Raw genomic sequence first — 25,992 nt, 5'->3', positions numbered from 1 at the left:
ATTCAATTTCAAACATTTCAGGTATTTCACCTGCCCAAATTCCCTGTCAGTTTTTTTGCTGGTTTCCTACTTTGTATGAGACCCACAAAGACAAGACAAGAAGTAAAGCGGACTATAATGTCATGTGTACCAAGTCAGAACTCTGGAAAAAACGGTTGTAATTTCAGTTAGTAACTACTGGTAGAAAATTTCACTTAGGTGATTTTTAGCTTATGCCCCCTTTTCAACATCCTTTATAAAACTAAAAATCAAATGACACTGCTTTTAGCTAGTGGATGGTTCAGAACTGAGTAGAACACTGCAGTTCTTCAGAGTGCAGCATACAGAGAAAAGCCTAGTCTACACTTTTTTGCTACAGGAATAGTCAACCATGAATTAGGATTTTATTTTTTACTGATGTTGTCATAGCAGCACAATACCCAGAATGGACAGTTATACCAAAAGGTACCCTTATGCTGGTATAGTTTACTTCCCAGCCCAAATAGGTATAAGCACATTTATAGGAGTGGTGCTGTACAATATAGTTAAAGCAGCACAATTGTTCTTATACACTTGCTTGGATTTGGTGCAACACTGAGAAAAGTACATTTTAAAAAGCCAAAGCATCCAGAGTAATGAATGTAATATTATGAAACACTAACTAGACAGCTGTAGAGACTGAAGTATGTGTTTAGCCAAAGGGAAAAAAGTGTAAGGGACAACTCTAGTGTCCACTTCCTCATGAGGATGGATCTGTCATAGACCCAAAGACAGAAAAGAGCCGAGTTCACGCCATTGCCCATACAGCTCGTGTGGCCAGGACTGAGACTACCAACAAATGTGATGGATTTGATAGAGACACTTGTCTACAAAAACGGACAATTCATTCAGATGGCAGTGACTCACTGTTAGTACTGGCCAACAGAAGGGGAAATTATTATTCTGTTTTCCATTTTGTCTGGAAGACTTCTGGAAAAATAGAACTGCAGACTTAATTCAAACGGATCAGATGCAAGTGCAGCTTCCTAATACCATTACACTTCTGAGCCACACTCCCCTACTATGGATGTTAAGCGGGTAATTCACTAATCATGTAGTTGATAAAAAATTCTATTGACTACATGATTAGTTGATAAGGGAAGTTAAAGCTCCTACCTCTTGCTGGTTCCAGGAGCTACCCCCTCTGCAGTTTAAATGGAATAAGAGCCAGGCAGACAGGCAGCCCAGCTGAGTCTTGGCTCATGCCCATCTGGGACCAAAGCCAGGACGGAGCCTGCCTGCCTGCCCTTAAATTTAAGTTGCAGAACCGCAGTGCGGGTAGGTCCCATACTGCCTGCCCATCTGGCTCCTACTACATTTTAAATGCAGAGCTGTGGCAGGTGTAGGTTCCTCACTGCAATAACATTAAGAGACAAGCTTTTGCCAGCCATATGGCAAAGTGCGAGAGCTTGGGATGGTTTTAACTTTTCTTCTGGCCAAGAAACAGCCGTACTTCAGGTATGGATTCAAACAGCCCAGTCATTAATACCCTTCTAAATTTTGCTCAAACTTTTGCATCTGTCTGCAGGCACAATGCAGTGGGGAGCTACCAAATTTTCCTCAACATTGCATCAAGGAGAGGAAAAGTCATTTCTTAGCTTTGGCTCCCTAACAAGGTCGTATGAAACTAGTTCTCACTAGGTTATCCGCATTACATGGATCAAAAAGAAGCCTCAGATGGGGAAATAACAGAAGCTATATAATCACTTTTGCAACAAGACATGTTATAACTATACTCAAATACAAGACAATGACTGTGGTGCACTAGGTTAGTGGTCAACCAATTGATCAGGATCTACCGGTAAATCTCAAAGCCTCTGACAGGTGACCCTGACTAATTTGGCCAAGACGCTATCAAGTGCTGGTACTTCATCTGCCCCTCTCCCCACTGCAATGCTGCTCCTGCCCCCTGCTTTGGAGCTGCCCCAAAGGGCCTCCACTTGCTGCGCATAATAGGGGAAGCAGAAGAGGGCAATGCTGATGTCAGGAGGTCATCCTCCCTCCACCCCATACCCATCTCCACAGAGGGAGCAGGGCGGGGCAGGGCCTCAAAAAAAGAGATGGGGAAGGAGATGGGACAAAGATAGACCCTGGATTGACTTAAAATTGAACAAGTGATCTTGTGTTTAAAAAGGCTGGAGATCACTGCCCTAGATATATTCTGCTACCACTAGAGGGCAGATTAGCATTACAGGCAGCTTGGGAAGAAAACAGAATTCTATGGAACACAAAACCACCATCCATTTTTCAACTCAGTTCTTGCTTTGCTTTCATTTTAAAGAATTAAAAAAAGTCCCTTTGATACGCCAATTCTGCATAAAAACAAGCAAACTGAGCATGGTTTTAACTAAGATCTTGTCTACATGGGACCTTGGCATGCAGCTGAATGTGACCCTACAGCACATTAGCCTGCCATAGAGCAACATCTTATGCAGGCAAGCATTGACAGGTGAAAATGCATTAAATTGCAATACTGAGTAACAAAGTTCTGTTCTCTTACCTTCTGAAGCCCTACTAGCTCCCAAATCCCTTTCCAAACTGGATGAATTGTCAAATAGACTGATAGAAACCAACATGATTAACCAATCCCACGCTCAAAACCCACAATGTCACTCTGCCTCTTGAATGATTAGAATGATACTTACCATTTTATTGTGCTTCTAAGATTAGGCTGACTTACTGTGCTGTCATCTATAAATATGGTCGAGCATGAGCTATATTTTTTTGTAAGCTGCCCTGGAGAAACCTAAAAAAAAAAAAAAAAGAGGTAGAAAAGTGATCCTTCAATTTTGTTTACAGAAGTTTGGGTTTTGGATGTACAACTTCATCAACACATCCAAAATACTGCAGATGGATATTAAGCAGCAAACAAGAGGCACTTGCAGATTAATGCTCTGTTTCTAAGCTACCCTATATCAGTAATTATTCAAGATGCTGCTAATTCTGCATCACATACCAAAGTGTTCATGTACATAAAATACAAAACACGTATGTTTTAATTTTAGTTTGGGATCAGCTTTTTCCCTTCTTTTAATACATTTCCTCTATTTCAACTGCTCCCATGTCTCCTCTCAAATCCTGTTTATCTCCCTCTTCTTTCATACCTGGCACTTTAAACATGCTCCTATCTTCTAGGCATTTCCTCCTCCCTTTAAATTTCAGTTCCTCCATTAAACTCATTAGAGCACTCATAAGAGATAACCTTTCCTGCATTAAGAAGCCTTTCTTGTCATCTCAGCTTTTAAGTGTACTGGTTTTACTTTGGCTTTAAAGAATCAACTTAATCACACTTGTCTGATTTTTCCCCCTTCTGTTTATAATTAATACACAGAGTTAGTAATTCATTGCTGTGCTTTCTTGTGTCTGTTTCCTCCATTTGTGCAAATCCTTCCCACAATGTAGGAAAGAAATAATTGTATTTTTTTAAACTAGGAAAAGACAATTGTATAATCAGCAAAATAAGTAGAGATTTTTGAGGTACACACATGGCTCAACAGCTCCTCTGAGCCTTCTTTTGCAATCTAGGTTCTAAGTTGACAGTGACCAACATCTTATATCTTATGGTTTGTTTTACTTACATGGTTGATGTGGTTACTCTTCCTCTTCTCTCGCACTAGGAATGGGGGAGGAAAATGAACTCAGTTATAAATTAAGAAGTTCCATAGTAAGGCACACAGTTGTATCAAATAAGATGTACTGTTTTTCCAAAATATAAACAAGCAACACACAGGATGCTATTTTAGCATTTTCTAATTCTATATCAGGAATTCAGTTCTGAAGACAAAAAACAAAACAAAAAACAAAAAAAAAATCAATGAACTTTTAATAATTCATAAAGCCATTAACAAATCCACTCCCATTTATCTGAATGGTCTGGGAACAGCCAAAACTTTCAGTTAACCGGCATCTGGATAAATGGAGGTGCCAGAGAATTTAGTACTAGAACTCAAAGGAAGCAAGAGGCAGTGGTTAGGTCTAGCTGTACTTTGACCCTGTATCTACAGGGATGTCAGGTGGTACCCACAGGAAGGTAGAGAGGAGGGTAAAGAAGGGGACATAGCCACAGAAGATAGGAGCATCCCTGATGTTGCTTGAACACTGACAGCTTCAGTATAAATAGTGAGTAAGACTAGCCCCCTCCACTAGGGCTTTCAGTGCCAAGGAGCACTGAAGCACCACCAAGGAAGCTATTCCTCCTTGAACTACTCCCTCTCTGCCTCCTTTCCTTCCCCTTCTGTCCCCTCCACCCTCTCCTCTGCCACTCTTCCTGTCCCTTCCTCCTACCGCACTTGCTTCCCCTTCATTCAAGTCTTCCTCTCCCTCTCTCCCCTCCCTTCATTTTTTGTCTGTTTTCTTGCTTTTTCCTCTCCCATTCTCTCCTTCTTCCCTTCACCCCTTCTCAATCCCATCTCAGGAAATCTCCCCAGTCTCAGTTCCTGCAACTGTCATGTTAACCAATCAATGATAACTCAGGGAGGGGAGAGAAGGGGTAACAAGTTATCTAGGAGCAGTGGTCCACCCACAGAGGGCTGCTCCAGTCCAGCTGCTGGCTCCCAGCCTACACAAACTAGGAGTTGACAGCCTTGCACAGGGCCGCAAGCAGCCAGGCTGGAGCAGCCCCTCCCTGCCTGTGGCACGGGGGCTGCAAAGGTTCCCCTGCCTTCCCAATATAAGCAATTAAGCTTAACAGTTAACTGGTTAAATAATGATATGGGATTTTACATCCTTAGTGGGGAGGGAGGAGAGGAAACACTGGCTTTGTACAGTATAAAAGCAATTCAGAAAACTGAAGTTATGATGTAGTTCGAATAAAATAAATGATAGAGCATAAACTGAGTTTAGAACTACATTAAGCATTGCACTGTGTCACTCGCACAGTCTCCTAAAGTGCAGGGGTGTTGAAAATGTTTGGAGGCTAACTGAACTCTTTGGCAGTCAAACACAACTGATAAAAGCTTTTAGTTCAAGATATTATCTTACTTCACCTGTAAGCTGGGCATTGTACAAGTAGCCATTTGTTTTCATACGCACAGATGGAAACAGTCTCAGCACCAACATCAGACCCCACCACACAAGTTCAAAACTTGTGTTTTGGGAAGATTTCAGAGGTGCAGATACATTCAGCTGTTTCCACTGCCGACTATTAGACTAGTTCAAAATGAGTACCTAGATATCAATGTTTTCACAGAAATGGTTAGGACAAAACCACGTGCATATTGGTATTCAGGCTGTCTGTCAACCATAATAGACGTCCTCTCCTCCAAAGGTAATAAGCATGGATTTAGTTGTACTCAAACTAGGCCTTCGAGATCTTTCATTTAATATTGTTTTATTTATTGCCCCCTCTGCAGTATTCCCTTTGAGCAGAGACTAATGCTATTTTCTGTATTAACCATTAGGGAGCTAAGGATGAAGCTTGAACATAGCTGTGTTACACAACCAAGTCAGTCCAAGAAATGAAATACTCAGGGTCTCTCTTCAGAAAAAGCGAGGACAATTTTTATGGCATTTGGTTATGAAGTTCTAATATTTGCAACATTCTCTCTCTAGATCAGGGGTAGCAACCTATGGCTCAGATATGGCTCTTTTGAAGCAGGCAGCCCGTGCTGGCACTACAACAGGTCTGGGGCAAAACGGTCCAGCCCGCAGACACAGATGGGAACCCACAGGCAGACTACCTGCTTGCTGTGCAGAAAAGCAGCTCTGCGGGGCTCTATTTTTCACACACTGTGAGCAGGGAGGGGAGGGAGGAGCAGTGCCTCATGGCTACGGCCAATCCCAACACAATCCCATTGTCCAGTTCTGGCTAATGGAAGCTGTTGGTTTCAAGAACAGGCAGTGTGGGAAGCACCAATCCCCCCTCCCTTCAGGCTCTTAGTCACCGGCACACGGCCAGGCAGACTGGCTTTTTTGGGGGAGAGGAGGTGGGGGAAGGGAGAAAGGGGGAGAGGCTCCTGCCAGAGAAACATGCTGAGCTGCATCTCACTGGTAAGTGTCCTGGCCAAAGCCTGCCTCTGGCACTCCAGCCTCTCCCTCAGCCCTCTATCTGCCCATTGCTGTCCCCTACCCCACATAACCCAAACCCTCTGCCTCCCTCCCGAGCCCATACTCCCTCCCACACACCTCACCCCAATCATAATCTCCCCCTGCCCTAGGTCACAACCCAAACCCCTGCACTGTAATCCCCTTCCCTAGGTCACAACCCAAACCCCTGCACTGTAACCCATGCCCTAGGTCACAACTGCCTCCTTCACTCAAAACTCAGTGGCCCCGCAAACCAAAGAGGTTTCCCACTCCTATAAATCAAAGACAACGTTGAAATCTTTTGTGTTGGGTGTAATATTTCACTATATTTAAAAATGAAATCTGGCCAATAAGCCACCAATTGGGATCCAGCCCCCATCTGGCCACAGCATCTGCACATACACCAACCCTGAGCCCATCATACACCTGAACCCCCTGCCCTGAGCCCCTCATAATCCCCACATCCCCAGCCCCCTGCCATAAGTGTGACAGAAGACAGCCTGAATATGTGCATGAAGCTGGATTTGACCAGTTATGATGCAGACTTCAAAGAAATGTGTGAAAAGATACAGCAGCAGAAGTCCCACTAAAAGTCTGTGAGTACAATGTTTCATTTATACTATTAATATTATTAATAGACAACTGATAATGATTAAGTTGTATAGCTTCGGTCATGCAAATGGTCATCTTATACAGCTTTTGTTGACCACTTGTTCTGAATTTTAATGTACTTTGGGTCTTTCCTTTGAAAAGGCTGCTCCAGCTGATCTTAACTTCTAACTCTTCTGAGGGTGAAAGGGCTTTTAGGTAGGCTGGAGATTAGGTGGAGTCATGGGGAGGAAGGACTAACTACAGTGCCCACCTCTATCACTCAGATTTCCTCAGCAGTATAATCATGATGCTGACATGACTGAATCCCCTAGGAGGGCAATTGTGAACAGAAGCTCTGAAAATGACAGACTATAAAACTATAAGCAAGCAGAAGCCACACTGAAGCTTTCGGTTAACACAGAGAGGCCCTTAAGTTTTAAGGTTGCAAAGATAACATTCCAAATAAGGACTAGAAACTTTAAAAAGAACTGAACATTAAAAGGGACCAATCAGTTCACTTTTTCTACTCTACTACTGTCACAAATAACATTTCTATAACTAAAAGATGAGAACATTTTTCCATTATTTCAGTTTACAGTAAACTTCCAATAATCCAGCACCTTTGGGACCTAGGTGGTGCTGGATTATCAGATATGCCGGAGTATCAGGATATATTCCAGCGGGGGGCTGTGACAGGTCTGCCGGGACCCGCACTGCATCCGGGGGATGGGTGGGGAACGGCACTGCGAGGGGCGAATCCTCAGCCATTTTTCAGGGAGGCGGGGGAAGACCCGTGCAGCCGCCGAGAGTTTCTGGGAGGGGAACAGGCTCCCCACCCCCCAGACTACCGTAGTTATCGCCGATCAGGGGGATGAGGGGCGGTGCTGCAGGACCAACCTGGCAGCACCCCGGCTGCTTCCCCCTGCTGCTTCCCCAAGTCCGACGCTCCCAGAAACTCTTGGCGGCGGCGTGGGGCCGAGCGCAGCCGGAACGGGGCAAGTTCGGAGCCTTAGCTCTCGCGGCTGCGCGGGGCTTCCCCCGCCTTCCTGCAAAATAGCAGAGGGTTTGCCCCTCTCTGCGCCATTCCCCGCCCACTCCCCACCCGGACGCAGTGTGAGTCCCAGAAGACCCGTCACAGGGGTATAATTCCCTTCCCCTCTTCTCCCCTTCCCTTTCCCAGCCGCGAGCGCCCATGGGGCTCACAGCAGCTCCAGTTGTCCGGCTGGCCGGAGCACTTCCAGGTTCCAGTTGATGCCAGACTATTAGAAGTGCTGGACTACTAGATGCCAGACAACTGGGGTTTTACTGTATTTAGCTTGTGCATTCAACAGCCTTTAGTGGTCAGATAGCTTCACTGTTTGCCCTGTATAGTCAGTTTCCAGTGTATGGGTCTTTCACACGAGCATTTTTTTTTAAGTGAGTAAATCTGTTCATGTGTATATGAGGGACTCAAGAACAAGTGTGCTTTCTGAAACCTTACAAAACAGAACAGATGTCAAATGGACAATGTCCCTTACAAAATGAATGGCTCCAGCTCACCATTCACCAGGAAAGCTTCCCACTTGCAAGTAGGTTTTTCAGGCCTTGGTCATATGACAAGTGTCCTCTGCAGCTAGAAAAATCCCAAAGAAATAAAACAAACCTATTCTCCCAGGCTACTAGAATCAAGAAACATGATCTCCTGATATTTAGTATCAACAAAGCAACAAGAGAACTTTACTGTGAAATGGCACTGTCATAATAAAACAGCCTATGAAGAGTTGAACATTTTTAAGCTAGTAATTCCTTCCTGTGATGCAGGTTAACACACAAAGGCAATGTAATGTATGTTTCTAAGACCTGCAATTCAAAAATCCAGTTATTGTTATTTGCCCCAATTTTCAAAAACAAACAAGCATCAACTTACCATCTGTTTGGGATTTGCTCAGGAAAATTGTGCTTGCTCTGGGATGGTCAGATGGATTTGATTCCAAGGCTAAATCTGAAAGACAGCACAAAGAGATGGCATTTCAGAAGAAGAGAAGAAAGAACAAGCCTCTCTATGTGTCCATGAAGAGAACATTATGAAGGCTGTCCAACTCTTGCAGATCTATATCAGTTTTCAAATCCGTAAAAGGGTGTTAAAATGCAGATTTCTTAGCTTGAGGTCCCAAACAGAAATCCAGTCTACACTATCAGTTTTTAAAACTGCAGTAAGCAAATGGATGTACAATTTTCAAGCCAAGTTAATTAGGGCAGAGGACAAAAATAATCTTGCTAAATAAGCAGGTTTTTTTTTTTAAACTTTATTCAAGTTTCCTTTTTCACAAAGAAAAGTTGATAGACACGTTAATACCATTCTTGTGATCAGCATCAATCCTGAGGAACAGCAACATTTGTCACCTCTTGCTGGTGATATCACACTAGCTAAGAAGCTGTTCCCTGTTATCCCCTACTGCAAGGATTTCCCCCATCCCAATTTAGGAGATCATATTTTTGTGGAAAGTGGAGTAAGCTGAAGATACTTGCTGTTGTCAGATGCCTCTTGCTTACAAACTCCCTATATATTCCCAGCCAGTCTGGTTTCCATTTGGTGCTTAGTATGGTAAACAATACTACCTCCCACCAGATTGGTTTACATCAGTTTTGAAGTACTTTGCTATAAGCATGCTCAAGCTTCACTTGAGTGTAAGCTTCTCGCCACTAGACCTACTTCTATAGAAAACATGCCAGATGTACTGAATACCATGTGGACAAAGTAGCCTGGCTATGAAACTACATTTCTGCCTGTACTAGTGGAAAACTAATCTCATAAAATTTAAATTACAGGCAGTCCCCAAGTTACGCGGATCCGACTTGCGTCCCGCCGCCCGCCTTCTCCGGGGCGAGAAAAGCTGCTCCCCGTCTCCCTGGTCTGCTGGGGGAGCAAAGCGGCGGAGGACCCGGGCCGGACCTGCGGTGCTGATCTTTTTAGAGCAGGCCTGCCGTCAGTTCACACCCTGCTGATGAAAGCCCAGACACGCTGGGCTGGCCATGTTGCAAGGATGCCAGACCATCGCATCCCTAAACAGCTCTTCTATGGTGAGCTGTCTCAAGGAAAGCGATTGCACGGGGGACAAAAGACATGCTTAAAGCCTCTCTTAAGTCCCTGGATATCGACATCACCTCCTGGGAGACCGTGGCACAAGATTGATCGACATGGCGCATGCTGATCCACCAAGGCTGTCAAACATCTGAAGCCAGAAGGACAACCATAGCACAAGAGAAGCGAGCACTCCGTAAAGCCAGAGTTGCAAACGTTGCAACAGTGGTGCCTACACATGTCTGCCCGACATGTGGCAGAACATTTCGTGCCCGCATTGGCCTTACCAGCCATCTGCGGACACACCGTGGACAGCCCACAACTCGTTAGATGTCAAGGTCCTCTTCGAACACGATGGACGAACAAGCAACACCACAGGGGTGTGAGCCCTTTAAACAGAAGCAGCTGAAAGGGCTCACATGTCCCCGGCTCCCAGGCAACATTCTAGCAGCGAGGCTAGGAGCAGCGAGTCCCTTAAATAGCAGGAATTGAAAGGGCTTACAGCTCCGGTCTCTGGCTAATGAGATGCCTAGGAGTCACAGGGGAGGCGTGAGCCCTTTCAACTCCTGCTATTTAAAGGCTCTGCCCCTTCTGGAGTGGCCCATGACCATGTCAAAAATTTCTGAAGTGGCCCCCCCCACTCAAAAATTATTGCCCACCCGTTTTAAACCAAGACTTGCATAAGAACTTGCAAGCTATCAATTCATTCTCCTTTGAAAGTCCAATCCTATTCTCAACATTAAAAAAATACCTCTGCAAAACCAACAAATCCTACAGATTGGACCTGCTTGGTCCAGCACCCTAAGGACCTGACTGGTCCCGAACCAGGGAATTTGCTGGACCAGGGAAGGTCCCCTGCTGCAAAGTGCTCAAAGTGACACACAGACCTGGGGGATCTGGATCTGCTTCTACAGGCTACCCAGGGTTCTAGCCCCAACCCCATGCTGTCACGGGCTGCCCCAGACCCAATCCCAGTGGGAAAGGCTGTTGGGGGCTACACCAAGGGTTTCACCCAGCTCTGCTCCTGAATTGCCCTCCTGCCACTAGGCTACCAGGGTGCTCCGATCCAGGAACATCACAGTGCACCAGTTTTGGAAGGTGCAACCTATAGTTAACTTATCTTAGCCCCTGCTGGGGAAACGTAAAACAAAATACATGCCTATTCCATCACATGCACTAATCAGGCTTTCCAGGGATTGAGAGAAATTTAACAAGCCTCATCACCTGAAGCTCTGTTTACAGGAACAAGTAGCATTTTGGGTAGGCAAACAGCTGGAATGTAAAAGGGGACAAGAATTCCAAGTGAGAAAATAAGACCAATTAACACATTTGTAGAAGGCAAAAGGGACATTAACACTATGTATCTGGGAGAGGGAAGAAATATCAAAATCTGGGTGAAATGAAAGGACATTTTAGTATGGCAAACAGAAAATTAATATTAGAGGGATAGCCATGTTAGTCTGGACTTGCAAGAGCGACAAGGAGTCCTGTAGTACCTTAGAGACTAACAGATGTATTGGAGCATAAGCTTTCGTGGGCAAAGACCCATTTTATCAGATGCATGTAGTATATTTCCACTACATGCATCTGACAAAGGGGTCTTTGCCCACGAAAGCTTATGCTGCAATACAGCGTTTCCGAAACTATGGGCCGCGGCCTGCTACCGGGTCGTGGGGAAAAAAATACCGGGCCTCAGCATGCCTGGTGGCTACCGGCAGGGACGGCCTTAGGCCGATTCGGGCCCCGCACCCCAGAACCTGGATAAGCTGGCGAGTTACAGAGCCGGGAGCCCTGCTCCACCTATATGTGGAGCTGGGTCTCTCCCCCAGCTCTGCCTGGCGTGGGCGTGGGCCCCCCGTGCCGTGCCGCCCCGCCCCCCCGCACGTCTTCCCACCCCACCCCCAGAGCGTCCCCGCCGTGCACGGCTCCTCCTCACTGCCTGCTGCTTCCCATGTGCGGCGTTGCACGTAGGCGGGAAGGATGCCCGGGCATGACGCGACATCACGGCCCGGGATTTTAAAAGTCTTCGGAGGCACGTGGCGGGGCCACGCTGGCTCCGGCGGCCTCCGGCCCCGCAATGTGGAAGGCAAAAGGTAGGGAATGGGCTTGGGCAGAGGCGAGGAGGAGGCAGCAGAGGGCTTGCGCGGGGGGTAGGGGGAAGAGGAGTGGAAGGAGAAGGGGCTTGGGCGGGGGGAGGGGAAGGCACTGTAGTGCTATTAACGATCCTTGCTGGTTAGGGATGTCAACGTGTAGATGACTACATGATTAACAGATAAGCCTAGACTTATTGGTTAATCCTGTTGACTATACGCATTCCTTCCCCCCTTATTGTCTCTGATACAGAGGCAGTGCCCATCTGCTCCCCACAAGAACCAGATCCGCTGGTCCAACCCCCACGCTGCTGCCTCTGATAAAGAGGCAGCAGTGTGGGATAGAAGAGGGCTCCCCAGGAGTAGGGCTGGAGCACACTGGCTCCCTAATCCACCCCCAGGGACTATCAAATAGTCACATAACCACTAAAATTTGATGTGGTTACACGATTATTTAATTGCACGATATCTAACATCCCTATTGCTGGCACAATGGACCATACTGTCCCTAGGATGATGGCTTACAGTCCTGATCTGTCAATCTGCAATACAGTATCTTTTTAAATTACTGAAAGTAATGTGTGTTCATTAGGGATGTAACAGTATACCCGTTTAAACAGTTAACCAACAAGCATTAGCTTATTGGTTACCATAACTGTTATATGCAGGCTCCTGGCCAACAAGATGCCACCCAATGCAGCTGGCTCTGTATCAGCTCACAAAGGATGGGGCAGCAACTGGCTCTCTGGAAGCAGGGCGGCAGGCAAGAGCCGATGCGCACCAGAACCCAGGAGCCATCCCTTAGGCTCTGCAATATAAAGCTTGTACTGCAGTTCCCACAGTGCAGAGGACTCCCTGGTAGCAAACATAACTACTGAGATTTTCAGTGGTTATGCAGTTACACAATTAACCATTTTTTAAACATCTCTGTTATTCATACTAGGGATGTAAAATCCTGGTTAATCAGTTAAATCGGCTGCAGCGGGGGGGGGAGGGGGCCGGGAAGAGGAGACAAGAGCTGCTCCCGGATACTGATTACATGGTACCCAGTAATGGCAATGCTTACCAGCAATGTTCCCTCTTTTTTTCCATCCATGTGTGGAATAAACTTTATGTGCATCAAGGGATGTGCAAAAGTGCCCACTATAGAAACAAAAAAACTACATGTGGATTCTCTGCTCCTCAGATGGGCAGCACTTAAATCTCTCCTGAGCAGGTGCACAAGCAACCATCTTACAGGGAACACTGCTTACTGGGTAACCAGTTACTCATTCCCCATCCCTAATTCATATTGAAGTCTAATGATCTGTAGCAAGTGTCATCAGTATAGCTTTTAATAGATACTAATCACGTAAACTGACTTACTGTGATTCAATCTTGAATCTGTGAAAGACCAATTAGTGACAACAAATGAATTAGGGATTTATTCAGCTGTACAAATTCACTGAATAGGTAGCTGAAATTACAATTGGAGTTAAGTTGTTTCTTCTGCTACAAAAATAGATCCTAAATTGTTTGGATCTATACAGCATACTTTGAGCACTGTCTTCTTCTTACCAAATCTTGACTTATCCTTCAATTAAAAACAGCTTAAAAGATGCTGTTAAGATACCATGCCAGTAAATTGAGGAACACCCCACCATCACACTCCAATCAGGTTAACAGCTCTAAGTCTGAGCTTGTAGCAGTCAAATTTCTGCTGCCACAAACTTTCAATTTCAGCAAAATAAAAGCAAGTGTGGTAGGGTACGTCTACACAGCAGCGTTATTTCAGAATAACTGACGTTATTTCGAAATAACAAAATGCGCATCTACACAGCAAGACATTATTTCAAAGTAATGTTGAAATGGAGGACTTCTTACTCAGACTCCTGCCTTCAGCCCTCATTTCACAAGGAGTAAGGGAAATTGAAAGAAGAGTGTTCTTCCTTCAATTTCCTGCTGTGTAGACAACTTAATTCAGCTTTTAGCACTATTTTGACTTCAGCTACAAAACTTACATAGTTGAACTTGCCTATCTTAATTCGACTTTTGCCCTGTTGTGTAGAGGTACCCTTAAAGTGTGGGCTTAAAGCATAATCCCTGCTTTACCGTTCCCACTCACCCAAAACAGGGAAAAGTCTGTTCATGGCAGGAACTGAGTGAGAGGTCGCTCTAGTCATTTTCAGACACTAGTTGCCTGTTGCACAATCATTGAGAGTAAATGTTCTCAAAAAACCCTGAATAACTGATAAAAAGGCTGAGATGACTATTTCCACCCCTTAATGATTAGAGAAAGGCAAACCAGTTAGTAAGTTCCAATCACACCATTACTAGTAAAACAGAAAGCTTCCTCAACCACATCATCCCTGTCCCCAAAACCTTTCCAGTATCAACAACATACAATTACAGTTCAAGGAACTAATAGAGGAAGTGGAGGTGGGTGACAGCCTGGGAAGCAGTGATCATGAGATGGTAGATTTCAGGATCCTGACCAAAGGAAGAAAAGAGAGTAGTAAAATACACATCTTGGACTTCAGAAAAGCAGATTTTGACTCCCTCAGAGATCTGATGGGCAGAATCCCCTGAGATGCTAAAATGAAGGGGAAAGGAGCCCTGGACAGCTGGCAGTATTTTAAAGAAGCCTCATTGAAGGCACAGAAAAAAAGCATCCCGACATGTAGCAAGAGAGGCAAACATGGTAGGAGACGAGATTGGCTTACAGGGGAAATCCTTGGTGAACTTAAGCACAAAAAGGAAGCTTACAAAAAGTGGAAACTTGGACAAATGACCAGGGAGGAGTTTAAATGTACAGGCAGTCCCCGAGTTACGCGGATCCGACTTATGTCGGATCCGCAGTTACGAACGGGGCCCGTCTCCCTGGCCTCCAGCAGACCAGGGAGAGGAAGCAAAGCGGCGGAATACGCGGGCAGCGGACAGCCCAGACACATCTGGGCTGTCCCGCTGCCCCCGTGCTCCGCGGCTTTGCTCCGGACGCCTGTGGTACAGCAGCTGGGGCGCTGACAGTTGGTCCCGTAGCGCCGCTCTGGGCGCTACTGGACCAACCCAGCAGCACCCCAGCTGCTCTGCCCAAGGCGTCCTGATTCAGCCACTGCTGGTCAGTTTCAGCAGCGGCTGAATCAGGACGCCTGGGGCAGAGCACCCCAGCTGCTCTGCCCCAGGCATCCCCAAGTCAGCCGCTGCTGAAACTGACCAGTGACTGACTACAGGAAGCCCCTGCCCCGGGCTTCCTGGAATCAGCCGCTGATCAGTTTCAGCAGCAGCTGACTTGGGGATGCCTGGGGTTCTTAAGTTGAATCTGTATGTAAGTCAGAACTGGCGTCCAGATTCAGCCGCTGTTGAAACTGATCAGTTCCAACTTACATACAGATTCAACTTAAGAACAAACCTACAGTCCCTATCTTGTACTTAACCCGGGGACTGCCTGTATAGCTCGAGAGTGCTGGGAGGTTATCAGGAAGGCGAAAGCGCAGATGGAATTGCGACTGGCTAAGGATGTGAAAGATAACAAGAAAGGTTTCTACAGGCATGTTAACAAGAAGAAGGTGATCAGAGAGGGTGTGTGGCCCCTAATGGATGAAGGAGGTAACCTACTGACAGATGATGTGCGGAAAGCTGAAGTACTCAATGCTTTCTTTGCCTCTGTATTCACGGACAAGGTTGGCTACTGGACTTGTGCGCTAAGTGACGCAAGATGGGATGAAGATGGACAACCCATGGCGGGTAAAGAACAGGTTAGGAACTATTTAGAAAAGCTAAACGTACACAAATCCATGGGTCCGGACTTAATGCATCCGAGGGTACTGAGGGAGTTGGCAAATGGCATTGAGGAGCCTTTGGCTATTATCTTTGAAAAGTCGTGGAGATGGGGAGAAATCCCCGATGATTGGAAAAAGGCAAATGTAGTGCCCATCTTCAAAAAAAGGAAAAAGGACGATCCAGGGAACTATAGGCCGGTTAGTCTTACCTCGGTTCCTGGAAAAATCATGGAAGGGATCCTTAAGGAATCCATTTTGAGGCACTTGGAGGAGAGGAAATTGATTAGGAATAGTCAGCATGGATTCACAAAGGGCAAGTCGTGCCTGACCAATCTGATTAGCTTCTAGGATGAGGTAACTGGCTCTGTGGATATGGGGAAGTCAGTGGATGTTATATACCTTGACTTTAGCACGGCTTTTGATACGGTCTCCCACAATATTCTTGCCAGCAAGTTAAGGGAATATGGATTGGATAAATGGACGGTAAGATGGGTAGAAAGATGGCTAGGAGGCCGGGCCCAGCGGGTAGTGATCAACGGCTCGCTGTCAGGATGGCGGTCAGTTTCTAGCCGAGTGCCCCAAGGTTCAGTTCTAGGACCGGTTTTGTTCAATATCTTTATTAATGACCTGGATGAGGGGATGGATTGCACCCTCAGCAAGTTTGCAGATGACACTAAGCTGGGGGAGAGGTAGATACGCTTGAGGGCAGAGATGGGGTCCAGAGTGACTTAGACAAATTGGAGGATTGGGCCACAAGAAATCTGATGAGGTTCAACAAGGACAAGTGCACAGTCCTGCACTTGGGATGGAAGAATCCCAAGCATAGTTACAAGCTGGGGACCAACCAGTTAAGTAGTAGTTCTTCAGAAAAGGACCTGGACGTTACAGTGGATGAGAAGCTGGATATGAGTCAACAATGTGCCCTTGTAGCCAAGAAGGCTAATGGCATATTAGGTTGCATTAAGAGGAGCATTGCCAGCAGATCCAGAGATGTCATTATTCACCTTTATTCGGCTCTAGTGAGGCCACATCTGGAGTATTGTGTCCAGTTCTGGGCCCCCTACTACAAAAAGGATGTGGATGCATTGGAGAGGGTCCAGCGGATGGCAACCAAAATGATTAGGGGGTTGGAGCATATGACTTATGAGGAGAGGCTGAGGGAGTTGGGTCTGTTTAGTCTGCAGAAGAGAAGAGTGAGGGGGGATTTGATAGCAGCCTTCAACTTCCTGAAGGGAGGTTCCAAAGAGGATGGAGAGAGGCTGTTCTCGGTAGTGACAGATGGCAGAACAAGGAGCAATGGTCTCAAGTTGTGGTGGGAGAGGTCCAGGTTGGATATTAGGAAAAACTATTTCCCTAGGAGGGTAGTGAAGTACTGGAATGGGTTCCCTAGGGAAGTAGCGGAGTCTCCATCCCTAGAGGTGTTTAAGTCTCGGCTTGACAAAGCCCTGGCTTGGTTGATTTAATTGGGATTGGTCCTGCCTAGAGCAGGGAGCTGGACTTGATGACCTTCTGAGGTCTCTTCCAGCTCTATGGTTCTATGATTCTAAGTCTGTCATTTTATAGAACGTTAAGTTACACTGATACCCGAACCTTTAAAAAAGCATTATGAAAGAGGGATTCGCATAAAACCTTGCATATTGAGAGGCTCTGATGGTGTGAAATGAACCTCTCAAAGATGTTATCACAACTACTACTGTCACATTTTAGATTTCCTTGTTCATTTTAGAACTTTAAAAATACACTTGTAGTGATGGCCCACGATACATCTATTTGCACAACTGTCTTATTCTGAGTTTACCTAGGTCATCGTAATTTTGTTTGCAGCCCTATAAAAAGAGTAACCAGATATATTCGAGACTATAATAGTAATAGAGATAAGGAACAGACATTTACTGTAAGAAGATCTAACTTACAGAACACAACATAATGAATCAGGAGCAATGTTTTGTGAATAACTATGCCTCTGAAAGTCTCTATAATATGCCTAATTTGTGCCTCTCACAAATTCTAGAATGATGTCCAACTTCATGTCAAAATTTTGACAGCCACAAAACTAACTTGCTTCATTAATTAGCTAGGTTATCCTTCAACTGTACAGTTCTGTCATAAGTCTGCAAACGCAGAAAATTAAATGCTTCCTTGCTCCAAGGCCAATGCCAACATAGGGATGAACTCTCCATTAAACTTACCATAGCTATTCAGGATTGGATCAAAACTGAAGTTGAGAGATTCAAACAAACATAGCCATTATTTCTGAGCAGACATATTTAGTTTAGAAGCTTCAGGGAGTAGCGGAGTTAGTCTATGCAGGATAAACCTAAAAATCAACAAATGGTCTGATATCACTTTATAGACAAAACATGGAGATGGTATCATGAGCTTTTGTGGGCACAGCCCACTTCTTCAGATGACTGGAGTGTTGAATTTAGGATGTGCATTCCCAAAATAAATAAGGGGGCAGGAGGGAGAAGGAAAAAAAAAGAAGGGGGCGAGAAACAAGGAGCAGAGGGTATGAAAATATAAAAGGGAAAAATAAGTGGGCAAAACTGGTAATCTATAAGCACCTGAAGATTTGATAGTTAAAAAGAAGCAGATAAGGATTAAAGGATAGCAATTAGATAGGAAGGGTACTAACACAAGAATCTACACCGTGGGTTCTGAAACTGGGGGACGTGCCCCTCTGGGGGCCATGAAGTAATTCTGGGGTGGGGGGGGCATGAGGTGACCCAGGCCCCGCCCCTCCCCCCCCCGGTCAATCCTCCCCCAAGTTTTGCTGCTATTTTTGTTTTTTGGCGCCAGTCAGTTCTTTTTGGGCGGGGGGGGGGGGGGAGGCTCAACAAGTTTTGCTGCTATTTTGGGGGAGGTGGAGCAGGGCATGAGGGTTTCTCAAAAATAAAAAAGGGGGCATGATGCCAAAAGGTTTGGGAATCACTAATCTTCACAAAGAGCTGTTGGCACCTTTACTGAATGTTAGGTTGAAAAAGTCCCAGCCATTGGTTATCTCAATTGAGATATCTAGTTCTCCACTGATCACCTTCTCAATCGAATAGTAATAGAGATGTAGCCGAGGCTTTCTTTCGCCGTCTCCACCTACGAGAATATTTCCAAACTACCAATGAATATCAATCTGACCAACCAGATCCCCCCCTATCAATGCCAAAAGAAAACTAATTCTATATGGGCTCCCCCTGACGGTCAGAATTACAATTTGGATTTTTATATACCATGCTTCCGCAACAATGCACAGACTGACATTATTCACAAATGACAACAAGCAACATATAATCTCAGCCTTGCTGAACACTATGCTATCCAGAGTCTCTAAAACAATCAGACATTATAATCAAACCAGCTGACAAAGGGGGTGGTATGGTCATTATGAATAAGTCAGACTATGACCAGGAGACAACTGGACAACTCTCCAACACCACATTTTACAGACCTCTCTCCCCTGATCCCACTTCAGAATACCAAAAGAAACTACACTGTCTCCTTAAAGAACTCCTTACCTCTACTCGGGACCAAATCCACACAAACGCCTTCTGAACCCCAACCACGATTGTTCTATCTGCTTTCCAAAATCCATAAACCTGGACACCCTGGACATCCCATCATCTCAGGTATCGGCACACTCACTACTGGATTATCCAGCTATGTAGACTCTCTTCACAAACCCTGCGCAACCAACACTCCCAGCTATCGCCGATATTCTACTGACTTCCTGAGAAAAAACTACAAAACATAGATAACCTCCCTGATAACACCATCCTTGCTACCATGGATGTAGACGCTCTCTACACCAACATCCCACATGAAGATGGATTACAAGCAATTAGAAACACTATCCCAGAGGATACCACTGCCAGTCTGGTAGCAGACCTATGTAACTTTGTTCTCACCCACAATTATTTCCAATTTGGGGACAACTTATACCTCCAGATCAGCGGCACAGTCATGGGCAGGGCTCGACAATCTATGTAATCTACTCGCCCGTGGCAAGTAGATTACAACCCGGAAGATCCGGGTTCGGGCGATCTGTGCATGCACAGATCGCCAGACAGCGCAGCTGGCAAGCGGGGTTTGCCACAGCTCGGCGAGCTCTGGTCATGGGTACCCGCATGGCCCCACAGCATGCTAACATCTTTATGGCTGACTTAGAATGTTTCCTCCGATCCCGTCCCCTTTTATCCCTTCTCTACTTACGCTACATGGATGACATATTTATGATCTGGACCCATAGCCAAGAAACACTGGATGCATTCCACTGAGACTTTAACAACCTACACCCCACCATCAATTTCAGACTGGACCATTCTACACAAGAGATCCATTTCCTGGACACCACAGTACAAATCACCAATGGTAAATTAGATACTATTCTCTACAGAAAACCCACTGACTCATACAGTTACCTACATGCCTCCAGCTCCCATCCAGAACACTCCATATGATCCATCATCATCAGCCAAGCCCTTAGATACAACAGCATCTGCTCTAATCCCACTGACAGAGACCAGAAACTTCAGGATCTCTACCAAGCATTTATAAACCTCAATTATCCACCCAGAGAAATTTAAAAAAAAAAACAAATTGGAAGAGCCAGATGAATACCCAGAAACCATCTACTTCAAGATAGACCCAAGAAAACCAACAATAGAACACCACTTGTCATCTCCTATAGCCCCCAACTTAAACCTGTCCAACACATTATCAATAAACTACAGTCTATACTGGAACAGGATACTACACTCCAAGAGGCTCTGGGAGACAGACCCATAGTCTCCTATAGACAACCACCTAACCTCAAGATGATTCTTACCAACAACCACAGCACATACCACACTAATACCAACCCTGGAACTTACCCTTGCAACAAACCCCGTTGCCAGCTTTGTCCACATATTTACTCCTTTGACACCATCATTGGACCTAACCATGTCAGTTACAAGATCAAGAACATATTCCTATTCATCCAGAAATATAATTTATGCCATGATGTGCCAACAATGTCCATGTGCTATGTATATTGGACCAACTTCTCAGACATTTCACTGAAGAATCAATGCACACAGAACAGACATTGGACAGTTTCACAAAGAAAAAACAGTTTCCTGCCATTTCAACCAGACTGGGCATTGTCTCAATGACCTCACTACATGCATCCTGCTTCAAAGAGACTTTAACACCAGACTACAAAGGGAAGCCTCAGAACTGTCATTCATGCTTAAATTTGACACTTTATGAATGGGCCTTAACAAAAATGCTAATTATCTTACCCATTACAAAGATTGCTTCCCCAATTACCACCCCTAATATTATCATCTCATAGACACTAACCTCTCCTCCTCACTCTCCCCCTCTCCCCCCCCCCCCCGTTCTAAAATCTGATTTGTCAATTTTGTGCGTGTTCATTTTTTTGATTGTATCCCTTTGGTATATATGGTCATGCCAATTTTCTTCCACAATTTCATCTGAGGAAGTGGGTCTGGCCCACGAAAGCTCATCATCTAATAAACCAGCTTGTTAGACTTTAAAGTACTGCATAGTCTTGTCTTTTTCTTCTTAATCGAGATAACGGATGGCTGGGACATTATCAACCTAAATTCAATGAAGGTGCCAATAGCTCTGTGTATAGATTCTTGCATTAGTACCCTTCCTATCTAAATGCTATCCTTTGATCCTTATCTGCTTCTTTTTAACTATCCAATCTTCAGGAGCTTATAGATTACCAGTTCTGCCTCCTTGTTTTTCCCCTTTGATATCTTCATACCCTCTGCTCCTTGTTTCCCACCCCATTCCTTTTCCTCTCCCCCACTTTCTCCGTCTCCCCTATTTATTTTGGGTCTGCACATCCTAAACTCAACACCTCCGTCATCTGAAGAAGTGGGCTGTGCCCACGAAAGCTCATACCACAATCTACAGTAAAACTCCAATTGTCCGGCATCAAGTGGTCCGGCTCTCCTGATAGTCTAGCACCAACTGGAATCCGGAAGTGCTCCAGCCAGCTGGAAACTTGGAGCTCATGTGAGCCTCACACACGCTCACGGGCCAGGAAAGGGAAGGGGATTATACCCCTGTGACGGGTCTGCCGGGACCCACACTGCAGCCAGCCGGCAAGGAGCGAACCCTCCACCGTTTTGCAGGGAGGCGGGGGAAAGCCCCACACAGCCGCCTGCTACAGGCCAGCTGGGGCTGTAAGCGGCGGCGAGGGGGCAAGGTCGGGGTGGCGCTGCAGGACCAACCTGGTGGCATCCAGCTGCTCTGACCCGCCGCTTCCCCAAGACCGCTACTAGCACTTGCAGCTCCAGCTGGCCCGTTGCTGGCGGCTACACGGGACTTCCCCTGCCTCCCTGCAAAACGGCAGAGGGTTTGCCCCTCGCTGCACCATTCCCTGCCGACCCCCCCCTCCCCCCAACTCAGACCCATCACAGCCCCTCCCCCAGCCGGAGTACCTCCTGATACTCTGGCATATCCGATAATCCAGCACCCTCTGGGTCCCAAAGGTGCCGGATTATCAGAAATCTACTGTACATGTTTTGTTAGTTCTTTATAGATTAACAGGCCATATTTAGTTCAGGCTTTTTGCTCAGATTACTAGAATCTTTATTAGAAAATTTAGCTCCTCCCACCCAAAAATATTTAGAAAAGAAGTAATTCATGGATTCCATTGTAGTTTCTTGTGATATTAGAATTTTTCTTAACCACAGAATGTAACTTTTCCCACTGCTGCATTACACAGCTGTCCCAGAGGAAGCCTGGAAAATTGGCTGTTCTATTTAGATTCATTTCTATAAAAACAGTTTTGCCATATGGTTCTGTGTGTGCAGAACCATAGATGTTTAAATGTTCCATTCTGACAGCTTCCTCATACTCTTCTGCAACCAGTTTCTAAATAACTGCCAAAAATGTGTCCCTAAAAATTCAGGAACAAGAAAGGAAGACCAAAGCTAACTGTTATTGCAGGCATCCTACACACCAGATGGCAAACATGCTGTCTCTTTCAAACTGTGTATCAGGGCTCGACAAATAATGCAATCTACTCGCCTGTGGCAAGTAGATTGCAACCTGGAAGAGCCGGGTTTGGGCGATCTGCACATGCGCAGATCGCCGGACAGCACGGCTGGCGAGCGGGAATCGCCGCAGTTCGGCGAGCCCTGGTTATAATCATGAAATGGGATGGCAAAGCTTGTACACGTTCTACAAATCAGTTCAACATCTTAACTTCTGACAAGTCATGAAATGTTGAGTGTAACTGCAACTGAAGTTCACATGTGCAGCAGAACCAGTAAAACATGAGGTGATCTCTTCACAATTCCTACCACAGCATGGCCCACGTCAGTTCTTCCTAGGTTCTGCTGCAAGTATAAAAAAATTCTACAGAATAATTCTTATATTCACCAGCACACCCAAGTTTGCTATTCAGACTGCAGTTAAACATCTGGCAGCCTTGAGACAATGGGGAAGTACATAAGAACAAGAGCTATGTGAAAATGGACTTTCAGTGCAATGAATCTACTGCTGTAATTTAGCTCCCCATGCAGTTAGATTATAAATTGTCTGTGTCTCCCAGGGTGGTGTCACATTACACATAATCTTCATAATTTATAATTCCTTTACCCTCCAACCCTCCTCCTCCTTTTACTAAACAGAGACTGGGAATGCAGCAACCACTATCAATTACACAAAAGTTAAGTAAGTTATGAATTATGACTCCAAAACTAAAGAACTATCATCAATGCTAAAAAACACACTTCCACCTGAAAGTGTTTTACTTATGGATATTACCACCGATCACCAACATAATCAGTTTCAGGGGCTGAACTCAATGACTTCCTGAGGTCTCTTCCAGCCCTAGGATTCTAAAGGCTTCAGAGAGTGATTAATTATCAGGTGATGGAGTTAGTCTATAGCCAGTCTCACTGTTTTCTCTTTTTAGTTGGCCCCTCCTGCTTCAATAGGACACAGAGTCTGGGAGGAAAAAAATCTAGAGAAACCATAACGTTTGACAAGTAGGTTTCAGGTTAAACTGTATAGCCTACAATTTCTTTTCACTTTTCTTAAGACACTGACTAGATTGCAAGCCAGTAATGTCCCCTTAGCTTGCCAGTAGTTTTTCATTCTAAGCCTTACTTCTCTTCCTTTCCTAAATTCCTTAAGAAAAGTTCCTTTGACCTAAAATTTTTCATGGCTAGTTTCAAATAGGGCTGTCAATTCACATGCATTAACCCCTGCGATTATCACAGGGCAGAATTAACACATTAAAAAATTAATGTGCATTAGTTACAGACATTTTGTGGAAAACCTGGGATCAGCTACTGCCCCTTTGAAACACCACCATGGCATTTCAAAGGGGAAGCGCAACGCAGAGCCTGGGGTTAGCTGGAGTCTCCAGCTAACCCTGGGCTCCATGCAGCGCCGTCCCTTTGAAATGCCACAAGAGCAATGCCATCAGCTGGGTCAGCTGATGTATTGTAGTACAAATTCTTTCAGTGAGGTGAACTGAAGGTTTTTTTTTTTTTACAGTGTAAGTGTTTTGTAATTAAATATAAAGTGAGCACTATACACTTTGTATTCTCTGATGAAATTGAAGTCAATATATTTGAATATATAGAAACACCCATAAATATTTAAATAGGTAGTAGTCTCAATTGTTTAACAGCACGATATTAACAAACATTTAATTGCACAACTAATCACAATTAATTTTTTTAATCGCTTGACAGCCCTGGCTTCAAACCAAAAAAAATAGAACGTTCTAGAAAATGAAGAAAGCCCAGGAATCTGTAAGAATTATAATTTAGAAACTCCAAACGGACCTTTTAGAAAAATTGTGATCTACAGAAGCCTGCCTAGGGACCCGAGACACTGCCACAGAAAGCCAAGAGGCTGCCCTAGCGCAGCTCTTCGAAGCACCTCACAGCACCAACGCCAAGCGGATCCAGGCTCTCCCCAGCCCAGGGGCCACGTGCCCACGGCCGGACACCGGGAAGGGGACGGCGCAGCACGCGGCTGTGCGGCACCGGGCCCCACCAGGTGCGGCCTCGGCCCCTCTCGCCCCCCCCCGCGCCGCCGCTCACCATCCGGGAACTCCCGGTCGCTGATGTGCTGCAGGTGGGGGCCGCCCCCAGGATCCGAGTCCCCCGAGTCCGCCTCCGCCGCGGCCTGATACGCGTCCGCCCGGCGCTCGGGCCCCGGCGCGGCCCCGCCGCCCCCCCCGCGGGCCCGGCTGAGCTTGGGGCTGGCGTCCGGGGACACGCAGCAGGTGACGGTGTTCCCCATGGGCCCGGCCGGAGCCCCCGGCCCCGCTACGCGGCTCCCAGGCGGGGGCCGAGCCGCATCCCGCCACGCACCCGGCAGCCACCTCAGCGCCGGCTCGCGAGCCTCCGCCGCCTCCCCAGGAGCCCCGCACAAACGCCCTCCCGTCACATGATGCCAGGCAGCCAATCAGAGCGGGAGAACGGAGCCGGGCGCCTCCGTGTCACGTGACCCGGGAAGTTCCTGCTCCTCCCCTTCCATCCGTGCCCCTCCCACGCGCACTGGGCAGAGCGGGAAGCGCGAGGCAGCCGCGAGCTGCTCTGCCGAGCTGGGGGGCGGGACGGGTCTGCTGCAAGCAGCCAGCGGCGGAGGCCAATCCTGCCCCCCCACAAAAGGCCCGTGGGCTTGCGGGAGGTGCAGCTAACCCAGGCATTCTGGCTGGCCCGGCCCTTCGGACCCCGCCTGCTCCAGGCTTTGCTGCAGCGAGCCCTGCCAGAGGGTGCACCCTGCCCCTCCTTTCCTGCAAAGGCCTCGTGGAACCAAGTGTACAGCTAGTTCGGATAGGAAGCCTAATCCGCACTAGCTACTCCGTGCCGCGTGTAGCCGTGTGTAGCCGCGGGCACGGGGTTCGAACCAGCCGGCATTTAAAAATGGCGCCGGCCGGCTTCATGCAAATGAAGCCTGGGAAATTCAAATCCCGGGCTTCATTTGCAACTGCGGATGACTACATTACCCCCGCTAGTTCGAACTAGGGTGGTAGTGTAGACATACCCCAGAAGAGTTAATCCAGTGCTAGGGAGAATTCCTGAGCCTCAGAGCCTCGAGTTTGCATGAGTGAGACGAGTAACTTTTTTCAGCTTCTCATTTGGGAGCCAGATCAGTAATGGGTTTTTGTGGGGTTTTTTTTGTTTTGTTTCTCACTTGTCTGGGGCCCCCAGATGCTTTTTCTGTGGGTCAGTGACCACCACCGACACAAAAAAGATTTTCTACCCCTGCTCTACTATGACCATGCCTTTAGTTTGCAGACAGCTGCAGGTGTAAATCACCAGTATGGGTGGTGGGTGAAAGTAGGGCTGGGGGAGGCAAGCCTCCAACCCTGCCCCCAGCCCTACCCCTTCTGTACAGGCCATATCCCCCATCACCAGCCTCCATCACCATCATCTTGGGGAACTCAGACTCCCTGTGGACTCCCTCC

The 25,992-nt window shown here is 46.4% G+C and overlaps 1 protein-coding gene across 1 annotated transcript in view; it reads right to left on the bottom strand.

Annotated features, from left to right (window-relative positions):
- CCNYL1 (cyclin Y like 1) overlaps positions 1-24,963 on the bottom strand; it is a 52,833-nt gene extending 27,870 nt beyond the window's left edge. The window contains exons 1-4 of the mRNA XM_075934369.2: positions 24,620-24,963; positions 8,540-8,614; positions 3,597-3,631; positions 2,664-2,764 (exon numbers count right to left, since the gene is read on the bottom strand). Coding sequence (XP_075790484.1) covers positions 2,664-2,764; positions 3,597-3,631; positions 8,540-8,614; positions 24,620-24,821 — 413 coding nt within the window. The 5' untranslated portion in view covers positions 24,822-24,963. The remainder of the gene's footprint in view (positions 1-2,663; positions 2,765-3,596; positions 3,632-8,539; positions 8,615-24,619) is intronic.
- Positions 24,964-25,992: the final 1,029 nt, after the last annotated feature.

Source organism: Pelodiscus sinensis, chromosome 7 (genome assembly GCF_052426305.1).
Source record: "Pelodiscus sinensis isolate ZL-2025 chromosome 7, ASM5242630v1, whole genome shotgun sequence".
Lineage (NCBI taxonomy): Eukaryota > Metazoa > Chordata > Testudines > Trionychidae > Pelodiscus > Pelodiscus sinensis.
The sequence above is the reverse complement of the archived record's forward strand: the minus strand, read 5'-3'. Positions and strand labels throughout refer to the sequence as shown.